Here is a 24,350-nt window from a genome sequence, read left to right on the forward strand (position 1 = left end):
TCATTTCGTCGCTGGGGTTCATTGGTTGCTTCATCTGAAGGCTGGCAAACGGTGGGCGAAAAAGCAACTTGTTCAAGAAGAAGGGAGGGATATCTTTAGTGTTGATCCGTTCTTTTATCCCCGGCTGTTTAGTTTCATTAGCGTGACTGCTGCGGGAATAGGACAATTAAGCGATTCTTCAGATTTGGCCTCCCGTTTCGCGATGGAGAAGATTCGAAAGAATTGAGGCGTCTGTCAAACTTTAACACCAACGTTTCCACCATTCAGCGTCGTGTCTACCAACATAGTCCTCGTACATCCCATAGCCCTGGAAAGTATGCAACCATGTTTCCAATTCCAAGTTGACGGGATTCCAAGGACTTCCCCCCCATGTCCTCGCCTCCTCGGTCTTCTCGCTTATGCTTGCAAGTCCTTGCAGAACAAAATGCAACCCCTTGTCTTCCCTAGCACCATTGGGTTAGCAAGGTCGCAGTGCTTTGTCAATCAATTTTTTTTAGCCTGGCTAGGTTTCAGAAACCCCCTCTTTGCTGAAGCTGGAGGTTTTGTCGATGAGAGAGGTCAGTGAACAAGGCCCTTTAAACCTGTCTTGGTTGAGAAAAGAGACAACTCCTTTGCACATCCTCATCACCAGGGCGGACGAAAGGCATGTCACCGGCAGCAAAAGCAAGAAATTGACATCCACTATTATCAGATTGCCTAAACGGTTCCTCACACGGCATTTGTGCATCGAGCACGGGAATCGGGAATCTGTTTGGTTGTATTGTATTACAGCGTCATCAGGAACGATCGCCTTCCCCACGTTTCCAGGCCCTGACAAAAATAAACCCATCAGCCATGACTGCTGCTGTGAAACATCCTGCTGTGGACCTCGATGTTCTGATTGAGCAACTTCAGCGTGTCATTGCCAATCCGGAAGCAGTTGCGGCTGCTGGTCCTCAGAGACAAGAGGTTCTGCAGCTTGCTCGAACTGCGGCCGTTGCAATTGAAGAACCGTTTGAAACGGTCCAACGGCTTGCTTACTCTGTAAGTACTTTTCTATCTTCTCTGTTGTTGGCACATTTGTGTCCGACGAAACATAAATTACACTTCACTTGCTAGTAAACGTTTGAGCACAAGTACCCCGAGACCTGTTACACCGGGGACTCTTAGCCGTATTTCAGCTCTTCCAGTATCAATGCTTCCCTTTTCAGCACGTCCAATTAAGATTTCTGCAAATTCTTCCTCCATTGCTAGGTTGTCTTCATGTCTCGGTCAATACTTTGCGTTGCCAAGGGCTCCATATTTGAAGCTGGTAGCGATAAAGACAGGGGTGAGCCTGCAATGAAACAGAAACATCTCACACTCAACGAGAATCACTTGGAGAATGACTAGTTAACAAAAAGATTCCATTATCTTAGCCACTGCCATTGATTACCACCCGAGTTGCGCAAGAACACAAGATCTTTGCAACTCTCGTCGCCGCCAAAGAACCAGTTAGCCTTGCAAACCTTCAAAATGCAACCGGCTTGGAAGAAGGTGTCCTTGAATCCATCCTGGACTACCTCTGCACTCAGGGTATGATCGACGAAATTACCCCTGGAAACTTCGCTGCCACAAAGCTGTCCAACTTGATGATGGTTCCATTGTTCCAGGACGCCGTGACGCACTTGTAAGTACTACCAGATACTCTCACCCATTTTCCATCCGCATATTTCTTCTGAGTCCATGAGACGGTACTCTAAAAAATGACTAAAAACTAATTTACTTACCCTCATACCATAGCCATGATAATTGTCTGCCGGGATTCGGGGCGCTCAATACAGTCCTCAGTCAACCCGAAGCCAAGCTTAATGCCTTCAAAACAGGACAGCGCTCTGATGTCGACTTCTACACATGGTTAGAGACACACCCAGTGCAGCAAGGTGCATTCCATCGATTCATGGAGGCACAATTTGCTAGCCTACCAACTTGGCTTGACGTCGTGGACTTCAAGACGGAAATGGGCAAGGACCTCGCGTCTTCTGATGTGGCCTTTGTAGATGTTGGTGGCGGTAACGGCCAGCAATGCGCTTCGCTGAGGCAGAAGTTCCCCGATCTCCAAGGGCGCATTGTTCTCCAGGACAGGCCTGATGTTCTGAAAATAGCTTTGCCTGTTGATAACATGGATAAGATGGACTATGATTATCTGACAGAGCAGCCTGTCAAGAGTGAGTTATTCAACGTGTAAAACTGGCGAACTTCTCAAGCTGATATCCTTCTTCTCCAGATGCACGCGTATACTACTTCCGCCAGATCATGCACAACAATGATGACGAAACTTGCATCCGAATCCTGCAATCTCAGCTCCCTGCCATGGGACCAAATAGCGTGATCATCATCGATGACAAGACTTTGCCGGATAACAAGCCACCTCAGGGGACTCCGGGTGTTGAATATACCGCTGGTTTGAGCATAGCCATGAAGGTCATGTTTGATGCGCAGGAACGGCGCGAGGCACACTGGCGGGAGTTGCTCGGTAAGGCTGGTCTGGTGATTAAGGATATTCGGAAGTTTACCAAGTTTGAAGATTCGGCTATTATCGCTACCAAGGCTTCTTGAAGGATTTTCAAGTATTAGATAGTTTATATCGTACAGATCGATGATAATAGACGTACTTTGCAATTGGTTTAATTTGTGATGAGCAATTCGATAAATGTATTTCTATTAGATTGGCGATGCAAGTTCATCACATGGCCGTCGTATGATGGAGATGAGCAGCATTCTCAGACATAACATTGGCCATACCGGTGCTTCGGGCAATATTTGCAGGCTCTAAGTCATTCGGCAATGTGTCGTTGTCAATTCAGGTAGATGTCGAATAGTGAACCCGACTGATATTTGCTACGGCCATCTACACCTCAAGTGTTGTTATCACGACAGAAGTACACGTTACTTGACTTGAACACCGCAACGCATGTCAACTCCGAACTACACCAGGTATCTCACTCCTATAAGCCAAGCACAACTAAACTAACGTTGCGTCTTAGAAATCTCTTCAGTCTCTAGCCCGATTCATAACAACGCCTGACGGATCCTTTGTTTCTGCATCACCCCAGGTAGCATCCCACCCATGGTCCGCAAGATATACCTTCCACGCCGCATCATCATCATCCAACCGTCTCGAGACATCAGGGATAACAAACCACGCGACGGCAGCCCCAAGCACAGCAAACCCAGACCCAATAAGAAAAGCCACCTGGTTCCCCTTTTCCGCATCGTCGACATACGAGTTTAGGATTGCGGTGAATACTTGTGTGCCAATAGCGGCTCCAGCTTTAGACCACGCAGCTATAAAGCCCATCATTTGACCTCGTATAGAAGTTGGGAACGACTCTGAGGCAGTGATGACGACGGTGCTATACGGCTTCGGTTAGCACATTATCTGACAACATGTAATTATAAGCCGATTACCTTCCAGGTCCTACCTCGCCGAGGGTAAGGAAAATTCCATAAAGCACAATAAACAGCGGGAAGATTTTCTGAATAGGACCAATTGCTCCACCAAGCACAAATCCCAGTATAGCCTGAAGCGTGAACCCAAGAGCCATGGTCTGACGTCTTCCAATCTTATCAGACAAGTAGCCGCCAATAAAGGGACCAGGCAAATAAAAGCAGTTAATCAACACGCCCCATCCCAAACTTTTGACCAAACTCTGATCCGTATTCGCGCGGTTGATAATGGTAGAACTGAAAATGCCAAACGGAATGGAGATCCAGTTATACAGAAACCAACAAGCCGCAGAGCCGATCAAATGTCGATAATACCGCTTCAACGCAAGCCAATACGGCACCCTCTGCTTCCGCATAGACGACTTACGAAACGCCGTAGAAACAGCCATGCGCATTCGAAACCAAAAGATTCCCAAGGGCGGCACAGCACCCAGCGCAAAGGCAGTCCGCCACACAATCTTGTACTTGCTCTGCTCCTGGCCAACACAGAGAAGAAGAAGCAGAGGCACAAGACCACCCCATACGTAGCCCAGGCCAGACGACAAATCAGCCAGCATGGCAAACATGAAGCCTCTGTGCTTGCGATACTTGCCGCTCTCATCAGTAGCCTCAGCAGCACCAGCTCCCGAGACGGGGTATTCACCTCCCGCGCCGACACCAGCTATTCCTCTCGCAATGATGAGCATCCAGAACATGCCCGTGGGGGAGGTACCATTCGCGGCGGCGGACATGGCGATTCCCAGGACGAGAGTGACGGTAGTGGCCACAGCTCCGGTCTTTCGGCCAATCTGGTCGACAATAACGCCAAAGAAGAGCATGCCGATAATCATGCCGATGAGAAAGGCGTTGCTGAGGCGGGAGTAGATGGACGTGGTGAGGTCATCTGGGTAGAGGACTGCAAGGAGCAGCTCTACATTGCCAATTACGGCGGCATTGCTGTAAGGAATTCGTGAGCTCTACGATCTAGTTGTATAAAGAAGGGGCAGTTTGCAAAACATGGGACAACAGAATACATGTTCTTGCTGTTCCGTGTATAGATTTGGACGGTTTCTTACTAGCCGTCAGACCCGATGGCCAGGCCTGAGAATAACACCATCAACCAGACGGATAGCTTGCTGTAATAGCCCTTGGAGGCATCGTCCACACTCGCCGCCTCGACATCAGTGTGAACCTTTTCAAGCTGTGCCTCGGTCGACTTTTCCGTGTTTTGCGGTGCTGATCCCGTATCTGGGACAGCGGGTTCAATCTCCAACCCCATGATTAACAAAGTCATGCAACTTTGGTGTTGGTATATAGGTTTTTGGTGTTAGTTGAAAGAGTAGGATTCAGTTTTCAAATGGAGTTTAGCAGAACCCAGAAACTTGGCACTTCCACTTTCAACAGAATCACCATGCAAAGAAGGCTCCTTTCCAAACTTGGAACTTAAAACGCATTCTTGATAACCACGCAACGCTAACGAACAACGGCGTCGGTTAATGTCAACTTATCCAATCTCTCCTCCCCTCCCCTCCGCTATCGCCTGGGACAATATCACCAATCCACGGCACTGGGGCGGATCCAACCATCCACATTCCACAATTACCGTCTTACTCCCCACGAGGCTTGACCCGCTAGCCGTCTGGGATTGTTCGACGGCATTGTCTGAGTGGTTGCTCAGACGGTCAGGGTCACAGTTGGCCGATGAATGGCTCCAAGAACTGATGTCCTGCGTGTGGCACGTCGGCAGCCTCCGTGGGGGAAGATGGGATTCTCACAGAATTGGATTGAAAATGACGTCGTGAACGCAGCGTCGCTTACGGACGGCGAGCAAAACCCCTGCTGATTCTGTCAAAATCCTCTTTATATCCACCGCCAATAACTACTCATTATCCTTTGGGTGGCCGCGGATAAATGACTTGTCCACTGGGAGAACTTGCAAAGTATCACGGCGGGTAACTCTTCCCGAGAACCGTCAAGTGCAACTTTGAATCATTGGGGCGGGGTCCCACGACTTATCGGCTTTGTCAACCACAGTTCCGATGTTTACGTGTGATACACACACTTTCTCACAACACACATCGTTGACATTTCATCTACACCAGCCAATGCAAAAATGAAGTCAGAATACGAAGACGTCGAGGAAGCCTCCCTGTTGGGCAAAAGTCACAGCTCGCCAAAGAAACAACGCCACATCAATTCCTGGATATCAACACTGGCCGTGATAATCTCCAGTGCAGCCCTGGTATTGAGCATCCTGCAAAATACAGGCTTCATATGGAGAAACGACTCGCCTCCATCAGAAATCTCGGATTTCGACAAGGCGCAAAAATGTTCCATTGACAACTTCCACAAGGACTTGTCATTCCTTGATAACGCAAACCCAATTGAAGCGCAAGAGTTTCTAGACCGGAGGGACAAACTTGCAAAGGCATTAGCAAAAAATGGTGTCGATGCGTTTGTTCTCGAGCCAGGTTACACTTTCCAGTAGGTTGAACCTCTCATAATCCATTTACATCGCTGTATACTCACCAGTACAGATACTATGGAAACATCTCCCAAACCGACTGGGAACCCTGGGAGCCCGAAGAACGCCCCTTCCTAATGCTCATCTTGCCTCAAACATCCTCAAATGGCGAGATATCCGCCAAAACGGCCTTTCTCTCACCCCATTTCGAAGAAGGGCGCGTCCGCATGCTCGGCGTCCCATCCAAGGAAGAGAATCTCGACATTGTAATATGGGAAGAACACTGGAACCCATACGAAACCCTCCTCAACTCGCATTTATTCAAGGACAACCCCAACCCCAAGCTCATGGCAGACGAAGAAATGAGGGACTACATCGTCCGAGGCCTCGACAACAACGGCTTCACAACCGTCGGCCTATCCCCCGAAGCAGAGCTCGTTCGACAGACCAAAACCCAAGCAGAGGTCGAGCTCCTCAGGGCCGTCAACACAGGCACCGTGGCTGCAGTGCGCGCCATGCGACCCTGTCTCGTCCCCGGTTTAACAGAGGACCAAGTCACGGCCATATTGGACAATACGATGCTATCGATTGGCTTTGGGCTGTTCTTCAACATTGTCCTCTTCGAGGAGCACGGCGCTCTGCCACACGGAGGCTTCGTAACGGGCGGCAAGAAACTCACACCTGATAGCATGGTTGTCATAGATGTGGGCGCACATTATAAGGGTTATTCGTCTGATATCTGCCGCAGTTTTCTTATTGATCCGCCAAAGGGACGGAATCATCAGCACAAGTCCGATCCGTTGCGCGAAGAAAAGGAAAAGGTGTGGCAGATTGTGCTGGATGCGCAGACTGCTGCGGCGCACGCCATGAAACCCGGCAACACGGCAGCGAGCGTGGACATTGCTGCCCGGACGGTCATTGAGGATGAGGGATACGGATATGGCTTTACGCATCGCTTGGGTCATGGTATTGGCATCAAGGCGCATGAGTCGCCGTACCTGAACAAGTTCAACAAGGAGGCTATTCTGAGCGCTGGCATGACGTTTACGAATGAGCCGGGCATTTACTTAGAGGGCAAGTTTGGCGTTCGGCACGAGGATATCTACTTGGTCAAGGAAAATGGTGAAGCGGAACTGCTCACTGGCCAGAGAGCAAGAGGTCTGTTTGAACCTTAATATTGGGGTATCATATTAATTGTACCTATGGTACAAAAACGCTCCTTGTGAGCATGTAGTCTGACCCAAAGAATAACATAAAATAAAAAAAAACTCGTATACAACCTCTAGAGACGTAGACTCCAGAACTCTATGCATCCCATAATTTTCATCTTCGTCATCTTCATTTTTGTACATCACGTCACCAGTTGTGTAGAGGCGAGTCCGCGCACGGGGAACCCGCTGGCAATCGCGGCGCCATGCATCTGCTGCAACCAAGGTAAGCCGTCGCCATCTGGGACGGGCCGGTGTTCTAAACTGCAGTTGACGTATATCGAATCATTCATATATGTCCAGTCCGATATTGAGGTGACGCACTCGGATAGTGCGCCGGGAAAGGGTGAGGCACTGAGGACGGCGCAGAGCCAGCACATTTGTTGAAATATTTCAATCATGTTATGAGACCAACCAGAAACCGTCAAGCGGACAGCAGAATCCTCCAATTCGACGTGGAGAAGTCGCAGGCCCGGGCAAAACGGTCCGAGTTCGTCGCTCCCGTCCCATATGGACAATCCTGACATAGGCTCGCCTTGCTGGAGAGAGAGTGAAGCACTACCGACGGCTTCCTCAAGGCATTTTAATACTATTGACCCGCACTTCGGCCATGCCTTGTCGATGTACTCTTCGACGGTAGTGTAAACGCACTCTTCGGCGGTGCCGGTGATGGCCGGCAATGAGCCAATGTTGACCAACTGAGGGTCGGCTATTCCGTCCAGTGGCCCAAACAGTTGACAATCAAATTTGAATTGAACAACGTGAAATCCGTCTGCCGGGGGAGGGTAAGGTCGTTTTAAAAGGAGGTTCCAAATGGCGGATTCGGTGATGTGAACCTGGACATAGTGAGGGGTCATTAGGACATTGCGAATAGCGGCAATGAGGTTTTGCGCAGAATTTCCAGTGATAATCTGAGTATAGAGATTGCGGGCAATCTCGTCGGGGGAGCCTCCTGGCGACTGTGAAGGCATCTCTCGGTGCCAATAACTACAAAGGAGTTGCAACGACAGCGCCAGATCTATGCCACCAGCGCTGGTCGACCATGACTCCTTCCTTTGCGACAAGCCGGGCGCAAGCTTGTCGAGAATACACTGGGCCGCCTCAGGGCCATTGAGAATCAGGATTATCTGGCGAATTGGGCCCTCAAAGAGCAAGGTGACTTGTCGCGAAGGCTCGGAGCCAGTGCCTTGGTAAAATTGATACAGCTCGTCCCAGAGTTCCAAGGTGAATTTAGACAAGAGGCGATCGATTACGCGGTCGAGGTTCACGGGGAATTTCTGTTCGCTGATGTAGTAATGCGTCAGAAGCTCATTGTCGAGACCGTCGGCCAAAGCCTTTGCAAAGGCGGCATTTAACGATCCCGCAATGAGTGGTGGTAGCTGAACTTCTGTCGGCTTGGCTTGTTGCGATACTCGCGATGGGAGAGTCGGTAGAGGAGGTTTGTATGGCGAAGTATACAATACCCCTGGTCTCCTGATGCTGTCAGGTAAGCCAGGCGGCGGTGGCATATCTGATCATGACTGGAGGAGGGATTGGGTGTGGATTTGCGATCGGTCGTGAAGGGGGGGGTTCAGAGTGACGGCGAGAGTCGCAAGTGGAGGACTGGCACAAGACAGGGTTGAAGAGGCAGGAAAAAAAAAATTGGAGGACCCAGGGCAAAATCTTCAATGAGAAATGAGATGCCCACGACAGCGACCTAATAGGAATAGGACGAAAACGAGTGGAAGGTAAGAGTAGGTATTAGAGACAATAGAAATCCTCGGCTGGCGAACGGATGAATATGAATGCAAGTATGAGTCGGAGGCGAAGTGAGATGGACAGGAACAACTAGATGTCTTGCATGAAGCGGCTAGCAGACTTTTCTCTTGGAATCAAAAGAGTTCGCCGCATCATGGGGGGCAAACCAGAGAAGGACGCAGACTGGGGAAAAGCGTCGTCGTCTTGGTCAGTCTAGGTCGCGGCCATTTGTCGTCGTGGGCAGAAGATGGGGTCCGTCCTGGCTCAGTCCATCGATGCCCTTGCTCAGGTCCTTGCAAAATCTGGCCCTTGATGGGTCCCTAGTGCCGTCTCTGCGCAGAGCCGACGCAGAGGCAACGCAGAGGCAACGCCAGGGCTGACGTTGCGCTGCCGATGCATTGCGCGTCCTGATGACAAAGTGGGAAAGCGCGACCGTTGACCTCCGCAAGTGACTGGTCGCCGCAGCATGGGCCCTCGCCAAAAAGGGAACGCAAGGGAGCAAAGACATGGAGTTGAAACACACACACAACGTGAAGAGCTGAGCAATGAAGGGTCTCGGTCAGTCCTCCAGATGTTCCAGTCCCATTGGGACATTGAATATGAACGTACTCCGTGGACTTGCATGGATGGGACCGGACCAGACTCGACAACCCTCGCTCCCACGTCACCAGAGAACTGCCTGCCCGCGTTTGGAACACTTGTCACAGAACCACAACGACCAGACCCTGGCACTAGTCCCCTGGCTCGACAGATTGACTCGAGATCTTGACATTTATTAGTCGGGAAAGAGCCAAGAAACTTAGAATTCTTAAATTCATAAAAGAAGACGCTCCCACCTTGTTCATGCCGCATGTTTCATTCAGTCCCTCGTATTACTCTTTCATTGACACGGGGTGCCGTTGCCACTTGCTGCAACAAAATTGAGGCACAAAAAGGCCGCGTCGCCTGTCTCCGCATGGCTTGATTATCCTCAACCAGACCTCGTTCGAACCCCTTTGCAGTGCAGGCGCTTTACATCCGGCGATCATAGGGTATGCCGTCGGTCAGGTTCCGCCAACTTTCAGATGAGACAGCATTGGCATAGATGGTCGACAACATAATAAAACAAAACATTTCACGAACATACATTTGCCGGTGATCTTCCCGCCTAGGGGTAACATGCTAGAGCTGACAGGGCAAACGGAATCTAGTCTCGGGTCTCCGATGCGACTTTCAGTCCTGCTCTAGCTTTCGTTCCTAGTAGACTTGACAAATTATGACACTTTCCGTGGTTCATGCGTGTGTTCGCCCATCAAGGAGTTCCCAACTCCGTCATACCCATTCTTCAGGCAAGGTTCCAAGGGACGATGTTGACCTGCATGTACTTCGCAGAGCCAACAGAGCATGCCAAATCCTGTTTGAGTGATCGGTACGCATCAAAACAATTCCATTCAAATCTTGGTTCCACTCAATCGACGCTGGTGAACATTTGAGAAGCCAGACATCCCCGAGTACCCGTGTCAATTGCAATTGATGATGGAAGTGTAGGGTAACTAGATTCTGAAGCTGATCTTGACGAGCGAGAACCCCACTTCATTGATGCAGGTTTGTGGTGTTGCACAAGACGCATGGCATGAACATAGCTTTGTGGAGAGCAGCGTAATGGCCAACTTTTGTTGGCAGTTGAATGCGCAGCTATTGTATTGTGGAATTGCAATTCAAATTCGTGCACCGTGGGAGCCGGCATGGTCGCAGATCTGGTAATATCACTCAGCGCCAGGTTCGACGTTATCCTAACGACATGTTTGGCAGCGGAAACTATGAAAAAGGAGACCAGGGCAGCTGTGATGTTCTTCTCATGATCCGCATCTGAAGCACACCATTTATTAAAAGGAAGGGTGAAGGTATCTCATTCACCCATTACAGTGCTATCATCCATTTATTGTATTGTCGGACGATCGAGTATTCATCGTTCTTCCAGTGGCGTGTCCGGTGAACCGATTCTCCGAGTCGATTACCGCCGTGACCTCGCTCTCTCCTGGTTCCACTTCCACTCTGTCAGGTGCCATTGGGATCCACAGCTGCATTCGTCATTGGCAAGGTAAGGTCGGTATGATCCCATAATGTCATGACAACACGCGAGCAAGTTTTCGTGACGAATTGGTCATTATTGATAGCAAAGGGACTGCGAAGTCTGGGGAGAAAGAAGTAAAAACTGGCGTTTCAAGCGATGGTAGCGGTCAGGAGTGGTTTGCGATGTCGGCGCATGCCAGGCACGCGGGGTTCTTGTCGCATCAAGACTGAAGGCTGCGACAGCTCACTTTCCGAGATAATCATGGCAGAAGATGCCACGCGGGGACGGCGTCAGTATTGCGGCCAATGGCTGCAGCACAGCCCAAGTCCGTCCTTGGCCTCTTTGATTCATCGCTACCACCTTGGACAAGGTTTGAGCCAAGTTCCATGGCAATCAAATGAGTGGTGCACTGTGCGGACACCGAAGAGTAGCTCCGGCAAGTTGGCAATGTGATTGACCTGGGACGAGAGGAGTGACACCCACCGACGGTGAAGCTGGAACAAATGGTTTCGTGCAGGAATGGTTCAGGCTTCTGCCTCCATACGCAAGGGTCCTGATAGCGCATCAATTGGCCCAGGGTTAATAGCCCAGTGTCGAATGAATGGGTGAATGACACAAAGATAGCTCGATAGCCTGATTTGCAATGGCCCGAAGCCTCCGGTGACAACAATCAGCGTTGGACACGAGACGGGATGGGACGGGAGACGGGACAGCAACGAGGTGAGTGAGGGGTTGGTTTGTTGGTCTCAAGTGCTTGTCTGTTCCCGTCCATCCAGGTGGCCACACCAAGCTCTGGGCGATCTCACGTCACGTTGAGTTCCCCCAACAGGGTCATGCCACACCACGGTGCGCTCGCCTGGTCGCACTTGCCTCACCCGCCTTGCCACGCCCTGCAAGCTTCCCGAGTGGTTGCTGTCCAGGGACCGCCACCACTCACGCTTCCCACACTTGGCCCCCTCCCCTCGAAGCTTCAGCGATGCATCTCGACAACAACACATGCGATAACATTTCGACCGTCGTCATTGCCAGGCATTGAATGTCTCTCTGGGCAAGCTGAGGGTCCCAACAGCTCCTGCGGTGGGTCAATGACAGGCTTCCCCGGATTTTACCCCAGAAGATCGCACACAAGTAGCTGCTGCAGGTGCAGCGCTAAGCCGAATGGGGCGTCCAAGCCAGTGTCGCTCCAGGCCTGTTGAAGCTCTTTGGCTGGGACTTTGGCGCTGGAGCACCCACTAGCCCCTCAACGACCCCCGATCCAGGCCTCAGTTCAGTTCATGTTTACCAGACATGTATGGATAGCAACAGTAAAGTAGCGCCCATCGATCGTTCATTACTGGAGCTCCATATCTTGGTATGTGGTGCTAGTCTCAAGTGCTCCCACCCGGCACAGCCATGCTTCCTCCCCGTACCGTATGCGTCACTGTGCCCCCGACTCCCCATACCCATACATGTACCCATACCAGCTCTCAGTCACGCGATCGAGTGAGGCAATGTCCTGTAGCTCTGGTCCTGATGGGCACTTCATTGCCATTACCCCGCCCGGTCTGACGAAAGAGTAAGGGGCATTTGGAACCAGACAGCTGGTCCAGATTCGATGAGCACCTCAGGCCACAGAATATTAGGGACCTATTTCCCCTCTTCTTCCCCTCCTCCCCTCCTTCCTTTCTCTTCTCTTTCATTCATCATCATTCGATTCCATCTCATTTCACGTCGACGTAACCTCTCGTCTACACACTGTTCGATATCATCCAAGGTTCGTTGTACTCCGTATACAAGGACAGCACCTCTCAAATGAGGAGTCGCGTGATTCTCGATGCCATTGACCTCGAGCTGACTCTGACTCAAGACTTTACTCAAAGCTACCAAAGCGACTCTTGGCCGCTTCCACCCTACTCAAACCACATTCACACACAGACACAATTGCCAACATGACGGAACCGCTCTCTAAGGTAGACTCCGCCGTTCAAGGCTTGTCATCATCACCGCCAAAGGAGAAGGGCCATAGAAGGGCCAGCTCCAGCGCAGCTGGTGTCATGAATATCAATGATTTGGGTAAGAAGCTTCACCAATTCACCGCAGCTGTTTGTGAGGGGGTGACCTTGCGGACTCTCTGCCACAGCCGACTACCTCCGAAGTAGTGAAATACTGACGTCACAATACAGAGAAGGATGGCATTGAGCTACAGATTGCGATTGAGACGCAAAAAACAGGCTGGTAAGTAGCCATCTTGACCTTTACCGCCATTCCGTCCCAGTGTCGTCTTGAACACCAGTTGGTCGACATCGTTTTGCTTCCCTTGCTAACCATTGAACAGGAAGATTAACAAGAGCCCCACCACTGTTGACGACCCAAGTGTATTGAAAGTCATGTTGACGAAGCCTCCTGTCAAGAAGATTGACCTGCACTTCCCGTTAGGAATGGAGGTAACAGCAAGGAATATGAAGGGTGTGACCGTTAAAGATGCCATGGATGCAATCTACAAGGCATACAAGAAGCGGGTATGTAACAACTCTACATAGTATGGAGAAGGGGGGCTAATTTTGTTACTCATTCAGGCTGATGACGAGCTCGACAACCCATACCTAGCTGGCTTCGAGTGGGACAAGGAGGAGTCATGGACACGGTTGGTTGTCCACCTCCAGAAGGAACCCGGCACTACCGGCCACGGTGGCGGCGGCAAGAAGAAAAAGGGCAAGAAGGACGAGGAGTAAGCTCCTTACCACAACCCTGATATCTGTTCCAATACGTCCTTCAACTTTCTTTTGTTTGGCTTCGCTGTTTTCGTTGCGAGTCGGGCGCCCGGGATATTGCGATTAGGTATTCTTGGCTGGGTCATGTATAAGCGATTGCTGGATGCATCGCCGTTTTGTTCCCTTCTCCGACCTACACTTAGGTATTTTGCGGTGCCCTCGGCGCCGAAGAATCAAGCTTCCGGATCACCCGGAAACCATTAATCTCTTCACTATTTGATCCTCTTCTGCTTTGTGAGTTTTATTTACACGCCTATATATGATGCCCTTGGGTGTGACAAGGCAATTCAAAGACAGGAGATCTGGTCGGTGTCCACCGTTTCCACTGCTAACCCTGCAAGCGTGATCGAGACCCACTGGTGGGACGACTTCGATGCATAAACTCGATTGTCTCAACGGCTGTTGTGCCGCACAAGCATATGTAATTGGCCGATAAGCTGAGCATATTGGAAACTGATCGGGACGGGCAAAGTTTTGAATTGAGTGGTAGATGATGGTCTGTAGTGCTTTAGAGCCGTATTCGGGATGTGATTGTGCTGGCGGTGTGCTGTTTGGGGATGTTTGGCCCTTGGCAAACAATGCGTTGCAGGTTTCGATACATTTGTATCATGCCGACCGTGAATTTATTAGTCAATTTGTTAGTATGATACCGCCTCCACTGCGATGCACCCCGCCATCCGCAATTTGTTTGACGGTCTCGGAACTGCCCACTCTCTTCCGGCCGTTGGGCGGTTACTCTCGGGCCGATGGTACGGTACCGTCGATCCCCACGGCGGAACTACTGCGTAACATATTCCGAGCATGCATGATCTCTCGCGTCATGCCGCTTGCAAAATCAACTGCGCGGCTTTATCTGTCTCCCAAGTCATTTATTAATGATGAAAGCTCCCGGAACTCGTTAACGCGGGGTCCTCCACACAAAATAAAGCTATAATATCTCCCGTGGCCCCGAAGAACGGCTTCTTTATTACACTTTGGTGCAAAACAAGAGCTCAGAAGAAATAGTCACCATGCCGGTCACAGAGTTTGAAACAAAAGAAAAGTACCGTTATCAATGCGGCTTCAATAGTCATTTTGAGTAAGTAGCTCTTGTTTATGTGCTTGCGTCATGGCTTCGGTGGGTGTACGGAGCTGTACCAGTTCCTTGCAGCTGTGTGCGACGACCACCGCATCAGGGCGAATCCTCTATTGCTGTATATAAAACTCGGATGCTGACGACCGCTTCTACAGATCAGAGGCAGTGGGAGGGGCCTTACCCATTGGCCACAACTCTCCCCAGCAACCTCCCTTTGGCCTTTACGCCGAGAAGCTGTCCGGCACGGCTTTCACAGCTCCCAGACACGATAACAAGCAGACGTGGCTGTATCGTATCCTGCCGTCATGCGCACACCCGCCCTATCAGCCTTCCCCCGAGGGCATCGCGCCGGAGCTCGTCAAATCCGAAAGCTCCAAGATGCACTACATTCCTAATCAGCTGAGATGGGACCCCTTCAGCCACGACGAGTCCAAGGACCATGACTTTGTTACGGGTCTTAAACTCGTTGCTGGTGCTGGTGACCCTACGCAGAAACAGGGTCTCGGCATGTACGTGTACGCCGCGGGCAAGGACATGGACGAAAAGTCTGCTTTTTACTCCGCCGACGGCGATCTTTTGATTGTTCCGCAAGAAGGCGACCTCGATATCCGGACCGAGTTTGGATGGTTGCTCGTGAGACAGATGGAAATTGCCGTCATTCCCCGTGGCGTCAAGTACAACGTTCGTCTTGCCTCGGGTCCAGCTCGCGGCTATGCTTTGGAGCTATACCAGGGACATTTCACCTTGCCTGAACTTGGTCCGATCGGCTCCAATGGCCTCGCCAACGCCAGAGACTTCCTGGCCCCCGTTGCCAACTTCACCCAAGACTTTGGCGCGACTGCCCACGAAGGTCCCAACCAGTACCTAGTGACCGTCAAGTTCAACAACACGCTATTCCAGACGACGCAGGCACACACGCCCTTTGACGTCGTAGCCTGGCAGGGCAACTACTACCCGTACAAATACGACCTCGGCCGCTTCAACACCATTGGCACCATCTCCTTCGACCACCCCGACCCATCCATCTTTACGGTTCTCTCCGCGCTATCCCCCGTTCCTGGAACCGCCATCGCCGACTTCGTCATCTTCCCACCGCGCTGGCTCGTCGGTGAGGACACCTTCCGCCCTCCCTGGTACCACCGGAACACGATGAGCGAGTTCATGGGCCTCATCCGCGGCGGATACGACGCCAAGCGCGGAGGCGCCGGTGGCTTTGTCCCCGGCGGCGCGTCACTGCATAATGTCATGAGTGGCCATGGCCCGGATGCGGAGAGCCACGAGGGCGCTCGTGCTGCCAAGCTGGAGCCCGTCAAGGTCGGAGCTGGTAGTTGTGCGTTTATGTTCGAGAGCTGCCTCATGGTTGGTGTGACGGAGTGGGGGTTGCGGACGTGCAAGAAGGTCCAGGAGGGTTATAGCGAGGAGAGCTGGGGTGGTGTTGTGACGCATTTCAAGTTGCCGGAGGGGGCGGCCATGAAGAGCCACCTGGCGAATTGAGGCTGGGCCAAGATGGGACGATTTTATGAAAGAATACGTTTTGCAAAGTGAGGAAAGGAAAATATGAAAGAACGCAGTATCTTGGTGGTGGCATTTCTATAACGAATCCAGGCTATGGCTGTTATGATGCTTTGTTCGAACCACAAGTTGTACAGAGTAGTTTAGTGAAAAACGAAATAAAGTATGGCAAAATTGGGTTTCTGGATCGTTATTGTTGCGGTGTGTGTGAGTAAACCACGAGATGTTTGTATCTATTTGAGTTGTACTGATGGGTGGTGTACTTCTCACATATATTGCTTGACAACTGGACAAGTGTCTCGCTCAGTTTACTCGCGATTTGCTTGGCAAATTATCTTTATGGCACCTTTGCTTAGTTAGATTCCGTGGAGACGACTGAGATAAAGCCATGATAACACTATGTTCTATGGTGTCGAAATCTGGAGCTTGGTTCTACATTGTCGGACAAGGTAGCCACGGAAAATGTTGGCATAAATGATTTCAATCTCCTAATTCATTCCGCGTCTTTACCAAGTCTTATCCTCCCGTACATTGCCTTTATGTGTGATGGACGATTCATTTCTTCGCCCGCCCTGGGTAGTGGAACAGTAATCCCAATACAGGAAATGCACCTTCACCCACTAATAACCATTATCCCCATAATCGCCAGGCATTACCCTTCGGAGATATTTGGCATAATTACTTATCGCATCAGAAGGTTACTTGCGGGTAGTTCTTCTTTTCCTTCTACGGCCGCAGCCGAGTACAACAGCCAGGTATGTCTCACCAGTAGCCTCAATCTCGTCACCTGCAGCTGAGCCAAGAGACCTTTATTGTTACACACGGACATGATGACTATATGCATGGATCTTTTGTTATATTGGTATTTGCGTCGGCCGACGCACAATCTTGGCGATCACGACAACGGTGTGCTCTGTTTTGATCACCGTTCAGCGAGTAACCTTGGCGGAAGACTGTTGACTTTTGACAGGTCTGAAAGGGAAGAATCTCCGATACAGATTGACATCATATTTTAGTTTTGCAGCACGGGGATATACAATGCCCATGGTAGGGTGACGTAGGGGAGAGGCTGATTGCATGGGCTGTTGAACATGTACACATGTGAACCTGTTGCATCAGCAGCCTCGACTGTGGAATCATATCCTGGATAATAAGACTTGATGCGGCGCAGTCAAATGCTACGAGATTCCAAGTTCGAACCACCTATATTTCAAAACTATGGCCATGCCTTGCTGTCCCAAAAGTTTCATGTAGAAGAACATTTAAGCTCAAGCGTTGTGCGGTTAATTTGAACCCCGTGGTCGCTGCCGTCTGTCCAACATATTGCTTCCTGGGAAACCACGCGACAGCGCACCGACGCTAATGAATTAAACTTTGTTGTCAAAATCTGGGGTAGCGGAAAATATGAGGTGATGATTACCAAATGCCAATCTCCCAGCCTCGGCTGTCTTGGGAGCCATGTTCGTTTGTTGTGTGGCACAGTCGTCGCGCCGATGCATCATTCTGATAATGGCATGATATGAACACGCCCAATGGCTGGATCATGTTGGCAGATTTGGCCAACGCTGGGAAGCCTGTGGAGCTGCCTCTTCTGCAAAGTCGTCTTGTGATAACCTCAGATTGCAAAGGATTGGTAGACTTGGCACCGTGCCGGATGCGGCCCTTGGCCCATACTCGCAAAAGTTCCACCGCTGCCTGGGGAGGTGAAGGATGTCAATCAATTCTCTGTCTACTTGTTGGTTGATGAAGTTGACAAATAGCTGGTAATTGTTGGTCTGTAAGATCATTACCACGAGGCCTCATGTGTTGGGTGTTTGCTGTTTATGACACATGGAAGCTTGGCGGAAGCAAGCTATCGAGTTTATTGCTTTGTTTGAAGGAGTTATTCGTTGGTGCATCTCGAAGTCGGCAAGTTTCTCACAAAAGAGTGACACGACATTTGCGAAACAGGTACCGGGGCACGAGTGCAAGACAGCCCTCGGTGTTGATACATTGTTTCCTCTGCCAGAGCGTCTGATTGTAAGAGCGACGTAGCTGATAACGCGACAGGGTTCGTCATCTTATCCGGCTCACCCTGCTTGGCCCCCATGTTGGAGTGGAGGTGCGAAGTGGCCTCGCAGATCTGTTGGTGAGATCAACCAGACATGAACAAACCCAAGCAAGTAAAGCCGAAGAGGTCTCTGCTGAAGGACGGGGAAATGGTTTGGTGGCTGGAGTCGCGGCCACGGTGGAACAGGGACGGGCCAGGGTGAGCACAAGGAGCTTATTTTTCACCTTAAGCCACGAGGGTGTCTACCTGCCCGTTTGGGTATCTGACGGGATTGATGATGGTCGATGGACCAAGTGCTCCATGATGTTCGATGGCTTGGCTTGCCAAGAGCTTTGTCTCCTTCTGCTGTCGGTTGATCAATCCTGGTATCGATGAGATTGTGGCCAGTTGCAGCCCAGTCAATGCACGAACCTTGACCATTTGGTATCACCGCCACCACATTCGAGAGGACGCCAGAACAAAAGGATCCATGTCCTGATCGTGGTGGGCGGGAAGTAGGTTGACTTTAGCCGGCTGGTGGATGGAATTTTGCGCCAATCTTGCTCGGTAGTTGCGGTCTGGTGAGTCCTGTACTCTGTGTGTGCCCAAGCTAATGTGAAGGTTAAACGAACCTCACCAGACTTGACTGGACCTTCCCAAGTCGCAACAAAACAATGTGCAGCAGCATTTGTTACCGATGTTCTCCCGCAGCAACATCGACCTCAGGAGTCGAGACTGAAATCATTGTTCCCATCTCCTCGGTCACCTCTGGTCTGTTACACCTGTAGAAATGCAACACTACTCTGTTGAACCCCCTCACGCGGTGAAAAGCATCAACCAACATTGAATCCATGCCCCCTTGATAATAGTGGCCAAGAGCCAAGATCTTGGCTCAGCCACGCATCAGCCTTGCCAATTGGAACGACGAGTCTGGACCCTTCCTTGACCATCCTGCCTCTGCTCTCACAACATGACACAATCTCAGCAAGCTCAGACGGTGACATACAATGACATTTGCTGTAGGTATCGCTTGTGCAGCCGCCACCCGTCCATCCCATCGCCATGCATTGCCTCAGGTCTTACAACAAACTTACGAAGTACATCTGGTGGCTTCTCTTCAAACACCCTAGAAGCGTCAGGTAGACAAAAGATCCCTCAGAGGAAGAAACATACATGGCAGCTTCGTCTTGGCACATGGCCTGGGGACTCCAGAGATCGTCCAGTACTACTGTACAGCACAGTCCTCGACGGGGTGTCCCAAAATAGATTGCTCGTCCGACACCAAGGAAGACCCGTCGGTTTGCGCAAATTATTCTGAAAGACACCGCGAAGAGCGCCACTTACTTGTAGTACACACATGTGTCGTGGTGAGTCGGCATGAAACTGGTCTTGTGAGGCAATAAGATGGGGCATACCATGTTGACGCTCTATCAAAACAGGTTGCATGGGGAAGAGAGGGTATGTAGAGGGAGCATGGAGTAGACCTTCTTTTCCTGTTCTTCTTATTCTTCTCCCGTTGAGGAACTCACTGATGCCAATGCTTTGCATTGTGTACCTCGCTTTGGCATGTCGGTCGAGAGATGCAGTTGCATCCTACCAAGAACACCTTCGTTTCCGGCTCGTCATGGATCTCAGCCAACCAACAGCTTGATAATAGGACGCTCCGTTACTGTCTTACGTTGTTGACATGCAGTAGAGTACTGTACGCCAATCTAAGACAGTTTAACCGCAAGGATTTCCACTCCCAATACAAGGAAGTACAACATGCGGTACAGCAACTCCCGTGCAACCTCGGTTTCTTGGCGGCCAAAAGGCCGTCTCTGCACCTTCCGAGTTTGACCTTCACCTTTTTCAATAGTTTGCAGTTTCGTCGTCCGAGTGGACGCGAATATTCTTCGACCAACCCCCCGCCAAGTCATGTCGCTTGAGGTTTATCTCTTCTTGACCAACCATCATGACGCAGTCGGCCGTCCGTGCAGATGCCCCAACGTTCCGAGCTTGGAGCTCACAAGCTACCCCGACGAAGGGGGCGGAAAGACGGAACAATGACATGTTGTCAGGTGTCATGACTTATGAAAAGCTGAAGACCGGACCGGGGGATAGAGATCTGGGGGTGGATACAGACATCCTCCACGTCAATTTAACCTTTTGGCTATCTTGCTTATCCCCTGTCAGCCACACGATCGAAGCTTTGGCCAAAGATGCTCGCCAAAGCTAGTAGTTGTCTGAGCTATCCTAGGAACCCAAAAAGCTTGGCTCGGGGGACGCTATGTACCTTCCGAATGTCAGTCGCTCAGGGTTATGACAATTGGATGCCAAGTAATGCGGCCGACATGGCGAGTGGGTGAATTGCATTTGGACCCCTCAGATTTTCAGATATGAAAGGAGAAACCCTCGCTGCTCATTTATCGCATGGATTTCTCCGTCTCATCTCCATTCATGAACCCGTTGTTCAACCAGACAAAGTTGCTCTAGTTGATTCACGTTGTTCCACTATTAGCCATGGAAAAGTCAGAGCCAAAGGAGAAGCCGTCTCAGGTGCTGGAGAAGGCGGAGGCCTTTGACGCGGTGCACCCAACGGTATGTGACCATCAACTACAGGCTTTGCGAACATGGTTCTTTCGGAAGAATACTGATAAGTGTCTAGATATCGGAGGACGAAATTGGGGGCCTTCGCACAATTGAAGGGTGGGCTTGCTCTTATGGATTTTGTCCCAATATTACTGTTTCGTTGACAAAGAGTATTTTAGACATCTCAATGCCACCGAAGATGACATCCTCGAGGCGAAGGAGGTGGCCGCCTCCATGAGCTTGGAAAGTGTCCGGAAGGTCAGTAACTTTACCTGCAAGGCAAACATGATAGATTAGGCTAACACTGTACAAAGCTGATGAAAAATGTGCTGGCTATGCATGATGGGGACCCAAACTTCCCTCACGTTACCTTGCAGAAGATTAAAGAGTTTATGGGTTCGTACACGGAAAATCTTTAGCCCCCAGTTCGCAGAGCGTTGACAAGCACCACGTTTAGAGAACGAAGATGTCATGGTCAACCCCGAAAAGCACGAGAGCCTGGTCCAAGAGATGAAGCTTGAAGCCGCCCTCATCACTAACAACAGTCCCTATGCTGAAGTCCGCGCTGTCACAGACAATCACGACGACCCAACCATACCTGTCTCTACGATCCGCGCCTGGACAATTGGCATCGTCTTTTCATGCTTCCTAGCCTTTGTCAACCAGCTCTTCTCCATCCGTCAACCTCCAATCCGATTTGACACCAACATGGCCCAGTTGCTCGCCTATCCGGTGGGCAAAGCGTGGGAGAAGTGGATGCCCAAAAAGGATATCCGCATCCCGTTCACAAGCCATGTGGTCAATCTGAACCCAGGACGATTCAACAGGAAGGAGCACATGCTCATCGCCATTATGGCAAACATCTCCCGAAGTCTGCCGTACACGCAGTACATCATCTGGACGCAGGTTCTCCCTCAGTATTTCAACCAGGCGTACGCCCGCAATTATGCCTACATTTTCCTCAATGGTTTTGCGACCAACTTTATTGGTTACGGCTTAGCTGGTCTGACGAGAAAGTTCATCGTATATCCGTCGTACTGCGTCTGGCCTAGGTCTCTCGTCACCATTGCCCTCAACACTGCGCTGCACAACGAGGAAAACCACGCAGTTTTGGGACCTTTCGGCAAGATGTGGAGCATGTCCAGATATAGATTCTTCATGATTTCTTTCGGCGCCATGTTTGTCTACTTTTGGTTCCCCAACTACATCTTCCAGGTCCTCTCGTACTTTTCGTGGATGACATGGATTGCGCCTAATAATCTCCACTTGAACATCTTAACGGGCATGCAAAACGGCCTTGGTGTAAGTTTTGATATACATTTGATGACACGATTATTATCCCCTGATTTTTTTCATGATGGACTGACCCGCGTAGCTTTTCAACCCTCTCCCGACTTTTGATTGGAATGTTATCAACTTCAGAGATGTTGACCCTCTCGTACGTACTTCCCACCCTCCTCGTGATCTAGAAACATGCTATTTGGAGACAAACTCTTTTTCTAACGCACCGCCAAAGATGGTCCCGTCCTTCTCAACATTCAACTTTGCGGCTGGCATGTTCATCTCAGGCCTCTTCGTCCTTGGCCTCTGGTACAGCAACGGCTGGAACACAGGCTACCTCCCCATCAACAGCAACCGTATCTTTGACCACTTTGGAGATCTGTACAATGTCTCGAACGCCCTCGACAGCCGTGGCATGTTTGACCTTGAGAAGTACAGCAAATACTCTGCTCCATACATGAGCGCCGCCAACAGTTTGGTGTACGGGTTCTTCTTTGCCGTCTACGCCTCGGTGGTAACGCACGTCGTTCTTTACCATAGATATGAGCTCAAGATGGGCTTCAAGAATCTCGTGAAGGGCATGCGCTGGAAGCGTAAGAAGACCGAGGACGAGGGCGAGGGCGAGCAGCAGCAGCAGCAGACTGAGCAAACGGGTGAGGGTGAATACATGGATGTTCATAACCGTCTCATGGCGGCTTATCCTGAAGGTAATTTTCACTCCCCACTGGTTGCAACTCTCATCACCAGACTCGTTTCGTTCGACCTCATCTCTAACTACTTTTAGTCTCTGAATGGTGGTACTTTGGCGTCCTCGTCATTTCCATCGTCTTTGGTGTCCTGGGTATCGCCCTCTGGCCGACATACACCTCACCGGCCGTCGTCTTGTATGGTATTTGGCTGTGCCTCATGTTTGTCGTCCCCATTGGCATCGTTGCTGCCATGACAGGTATCGAAGTCACGCTGAACGTGCTCGCCGAGTTTATCGGTGGCATGATTGTCGAGGGAAACGCCTTGGCCATGAATTTCTTCAAGTCATACGGGTAATACACACAGGCCACTGACGGTCCAAAAAATCGCGACAGAAGCTAAATTTCCCCTAGATACGTTACTTGTGCCCACGCTATTTCATTCGCGAATGACTTGAAACTCGCCCACTACGTCAAGGTATATATACACACATTTGTTCACTTTTGCGCTGCGATCACATAAACTCACACTTTTATAGATTCCACCACGCGTCACTTTTGCCGGACAGCTGGTTGCCACGCTCATCTCAACGCTTATTTGCACCGGCATGATCAAATTCCAGGTTCGTCCCCCTACTCATTCTTACTTCCTTTTCTCGCCTGGTATACTAACGTACATCAGATGGGAATAGCGGGTGTCTGTACCACGAACGCCCCCATGCGCTTCAAGTGTCCCAGCGAAAACACCTTCTTCACCGCCGCCGTTCTCTGGGGTACCATCGGCCCAATCAAGGTGTTTGGCAAAGACGGCCAATACAAGTGGCTGCTCCTCGGATTCCCCCTGGGCATCGCTGCGGTTCTCGTCTTCTTTGGGCTCAAGAAAATGTTCCCGAACAGCCAGGGACTGAGACAGGTTCACGTTGTTGCCGCTATTGCTGGTGGTTTGGCATGGGCTCCTTACAGTAAGTCGTCACTCCATGATATCTTGAACGGGAATAACTAACAAGAGTAGGCTTCTCATACGCCTGGCCTTCCGTGCCGATTGCCTGGCTCTCGTGGATCTATATCCGCGGTCGATATCTCGACTTCTGGTCCAAGGTACGTGGTCAATTCCCCTTAACGTGAACACACGAGTGCACATCTAACAAGTCCAAGTACAACTTTGTCCTGTCGGCCGCATGGGCCGCTGGTATCGCCATATCAGCCATCATCATGCTCTTCTCCGTGCAATGGGCCGGCATCGAGATTGATTGGTGGGGGAACACGCAGCCCAATGTCGGATGCGAGGGCATGCCATGTAAGCTCTACACGCTGCGTAAAGGAGAAAGGTTCTACCCCTGGTGGGATCCTAGCAAGGTTCCTGCTCCGTAGGGGACTCTACTAGCAAATGGTATATTATGAACTGTAGTTGGAAGGGGGGTATATCAGAAAGCAAAGAATGGCAACGTACATGCCGAGGCCATGAAAACGACAAGTTGTCTGTAATCCAAAGCTAGGTATACACGAGTAGCTCTGAATTATGATGCTGTATTCTCAA

At 50.6% G+C, this 24,350-nt stretch overlaps 9 protein-coding genes across 9 annotated transcripts; 7 read left to right on the forward strand and 2 right to left on the reverse strand.

Moving 5' to 3' along the window:
• Positions 1 to 834: 834 nt before the first annotated feature.
• On the forward strand, positions 835 to 2,577 carry VFPPC_01266 (sterigmatocystin 8-O-methyltransferase precursor; the record flags this gene model as incomplete). Its single annotated transcript, XM_018281124.1, has 4 exons — positions 835 to 1,023; positions 1,398 to 1,648; positions 1,762 to 2,186; positions 2,246 to 2,577. The coding sequence occupies 4 exons, from the start codon at positions 835 to 837 to the stop codon at positions 2,575 to 2,577; spliced, it is 1,197 nt and encodes a 398-aa protein (XP_018149665.1).
• Positions 2,578 to 3,013: 436 nt separating this feature from the next.
• Positions 3,014 to 4,726, reverse strand: VFPPC_01267 (inorganic phosphate transporter; the record flags this gene model as incomplete). Its single annotated transcript, XM_018281125.1, has 3 exons — positions 3,014 to 3,374; positions 3,430 to 4,404; positions 4,524 to 4,726. The coding sequence occupies 3 exons, from the start codon at positions 4,724 to 4,726 to the stop codon at positions 3,014 to 3,016; spliced, it is 1,539 nt and encodes a 512-aa protein (XP_018149666.1).
• A 217-nt stretch (positions 4,727 to 4,943) lies between these two features.
• Positions 4,944 to 5,249, forward strand: VFPPC_15328 (hypothetical protein; the record flags this gene model as incomplete). The annotated part of the gene is made up of 1 exon (XM_018293081.1): positions 4,944 to 5,249. One exon carries the CDS (start codon positions 4,944 to 4,946, stop codon positions 5,247 to 5,249), a length of 306 nt encoding a protein of 101 aa, XP_018149667.1.
• Positions 5,250 to 5,560: 311 nt separating this feature from the next.
• VFPPC_01268 (aminopeptidase ypdF) lies at positions 5,561 to 7,086 on the forward strand (the record flags this gene model as incomplete). Its single annotated transcript, XM_018281126.1, has 2 exons — positions 5,561 to 5,931; positions 5,985 to 7,086. 2 exons carry the CDS (start codon positions 5,561 to 5,563, stop codon positions 7,084 to 7,086), a joined length of 1,473 nt encoding a protein of 490 aa, XP_018149668.1.
• Positions 7,087 to 7,262: 176 nt separating this feature from the next.
• On the reverse strand, positions 7,263 to 8,627 carry VFPPC_13034 (hypothetical protein; the record flags this gene model as incomplete). Its single annotated transcript, XM_018290811.1, has 1 exon — positions 7,263 to 8,627. One exon carries the CDS (start codon positions 8,625 to 8,627, stop codon positions 7,263 to 7,265), a length of 1,365 nt encoding a protein of 454 aa, XP_018149669.1.
• Positions 8,628 to 12,837: 4,210 nt separating this feature from the next.
• VFPPC_15329 (WD repeat containing protein 44) lies at positions 12,838 to 13,620 on the forward strand (the record flags this gene model as incomplete). The annotated part of the gene is made up of 4 exons (XM_018293082.1): positions 12,838 to 12,961; positions 13,072 to 13,123; positions 13,224 to 13,407; positions 13,465 to 13,620. 4 exons carry the CDS (start codon positions 12,838 to 12,840, stop codon positions 13,618 to 13,620), a joined length of 516 nt encoding a protein of 171 aa, XP_018149670.1.
• A 1,049-nt stretch (positions 13,621 to 14,669) lies between these two features.
• Positions 14,670 to 16,228, forward strand: VFPPC_01270 (homogentisate 1,2-dioxygenase; the record flags this gene model as incomplete). The annotated part of the gene is made up of 2 exons (XM_018281127.1): positions 14,670 to 14,737; positions 14,890 to 16,228. 2 exons carry the CDS (start codon positions 14,670 to 14,672, stop codon positions 16,226 to 16,228), a joined length of 1,407 nt encoding a protein of 468 aa, XP_018149671.1.
• Positions 16,229 to 19,855: 3,627 nt separating this feature from the next.
• On the forward strand, positions 19,856 to 20,203 carry VFPPC_18731 (hypothetical protein; the record flags this gene model as incomplete). Its single annotated transcript, XM_022430299.1, has 1 exon — positions 19,856 to 20,203. The coding sequence occupies one exon, from the start codon at positions 19,856 to 19,858 to the stop codon at positions 20,201 to 20,203; it is 348 nt and encodes a 115-aa protein (XP_022285957.1).
• Positions 20,204 to 20,777: 574 nt separating this feature from the next.
• On the forward strand, positions 20,778 to 24,184 carry VFPPC_13035 (OPT oligopeptide transporter family; the record flags this gene model as incomplete). The annotated part of the gene is made up of 13 exons (XM_018290812.1): positions 20,778 to 20,855; positions 20,923 to 20,963; positions 21,026 to 21,104; positions 21,161 to 21,242; positions 21,304 to 22,148; positions 22,222 to 22,284; positions 22,363 to 22,834; positions 22,912 to 23,167; positions 23,228 to 23,291; positions 23,353 to 23,436; positions 23,496 to 23,775; positions 23,826 to 23,911; positions 23,969 to 24,184. The coding sequence occupies 13 exons, from the start codon at positions 20,778 to 20,780 to the stop codon at positions 24,182 to 24,184; spliced, it is 2,646 nt and encodes an 881-aa protein (XP_018149673.1).
• Positions 24,185 to 24,350: the final 166 nt, after the last annotated feature.

Source organism: Pochonia chlamydosporia, chromosome 1, assembly GCF_001653235.2.
Source record: "Pochonia chlamydosporia 170 chromosome 1, whole genome shotgun sequence".
In the NCBI taxonomy this organism is placed as follows: Eukaryota; Fungi; Ascomycota; class Sordariomycetes; order Hypocreales; family Clavicipitaceae; genus Pochonia; species Pochonia chlamydosporia.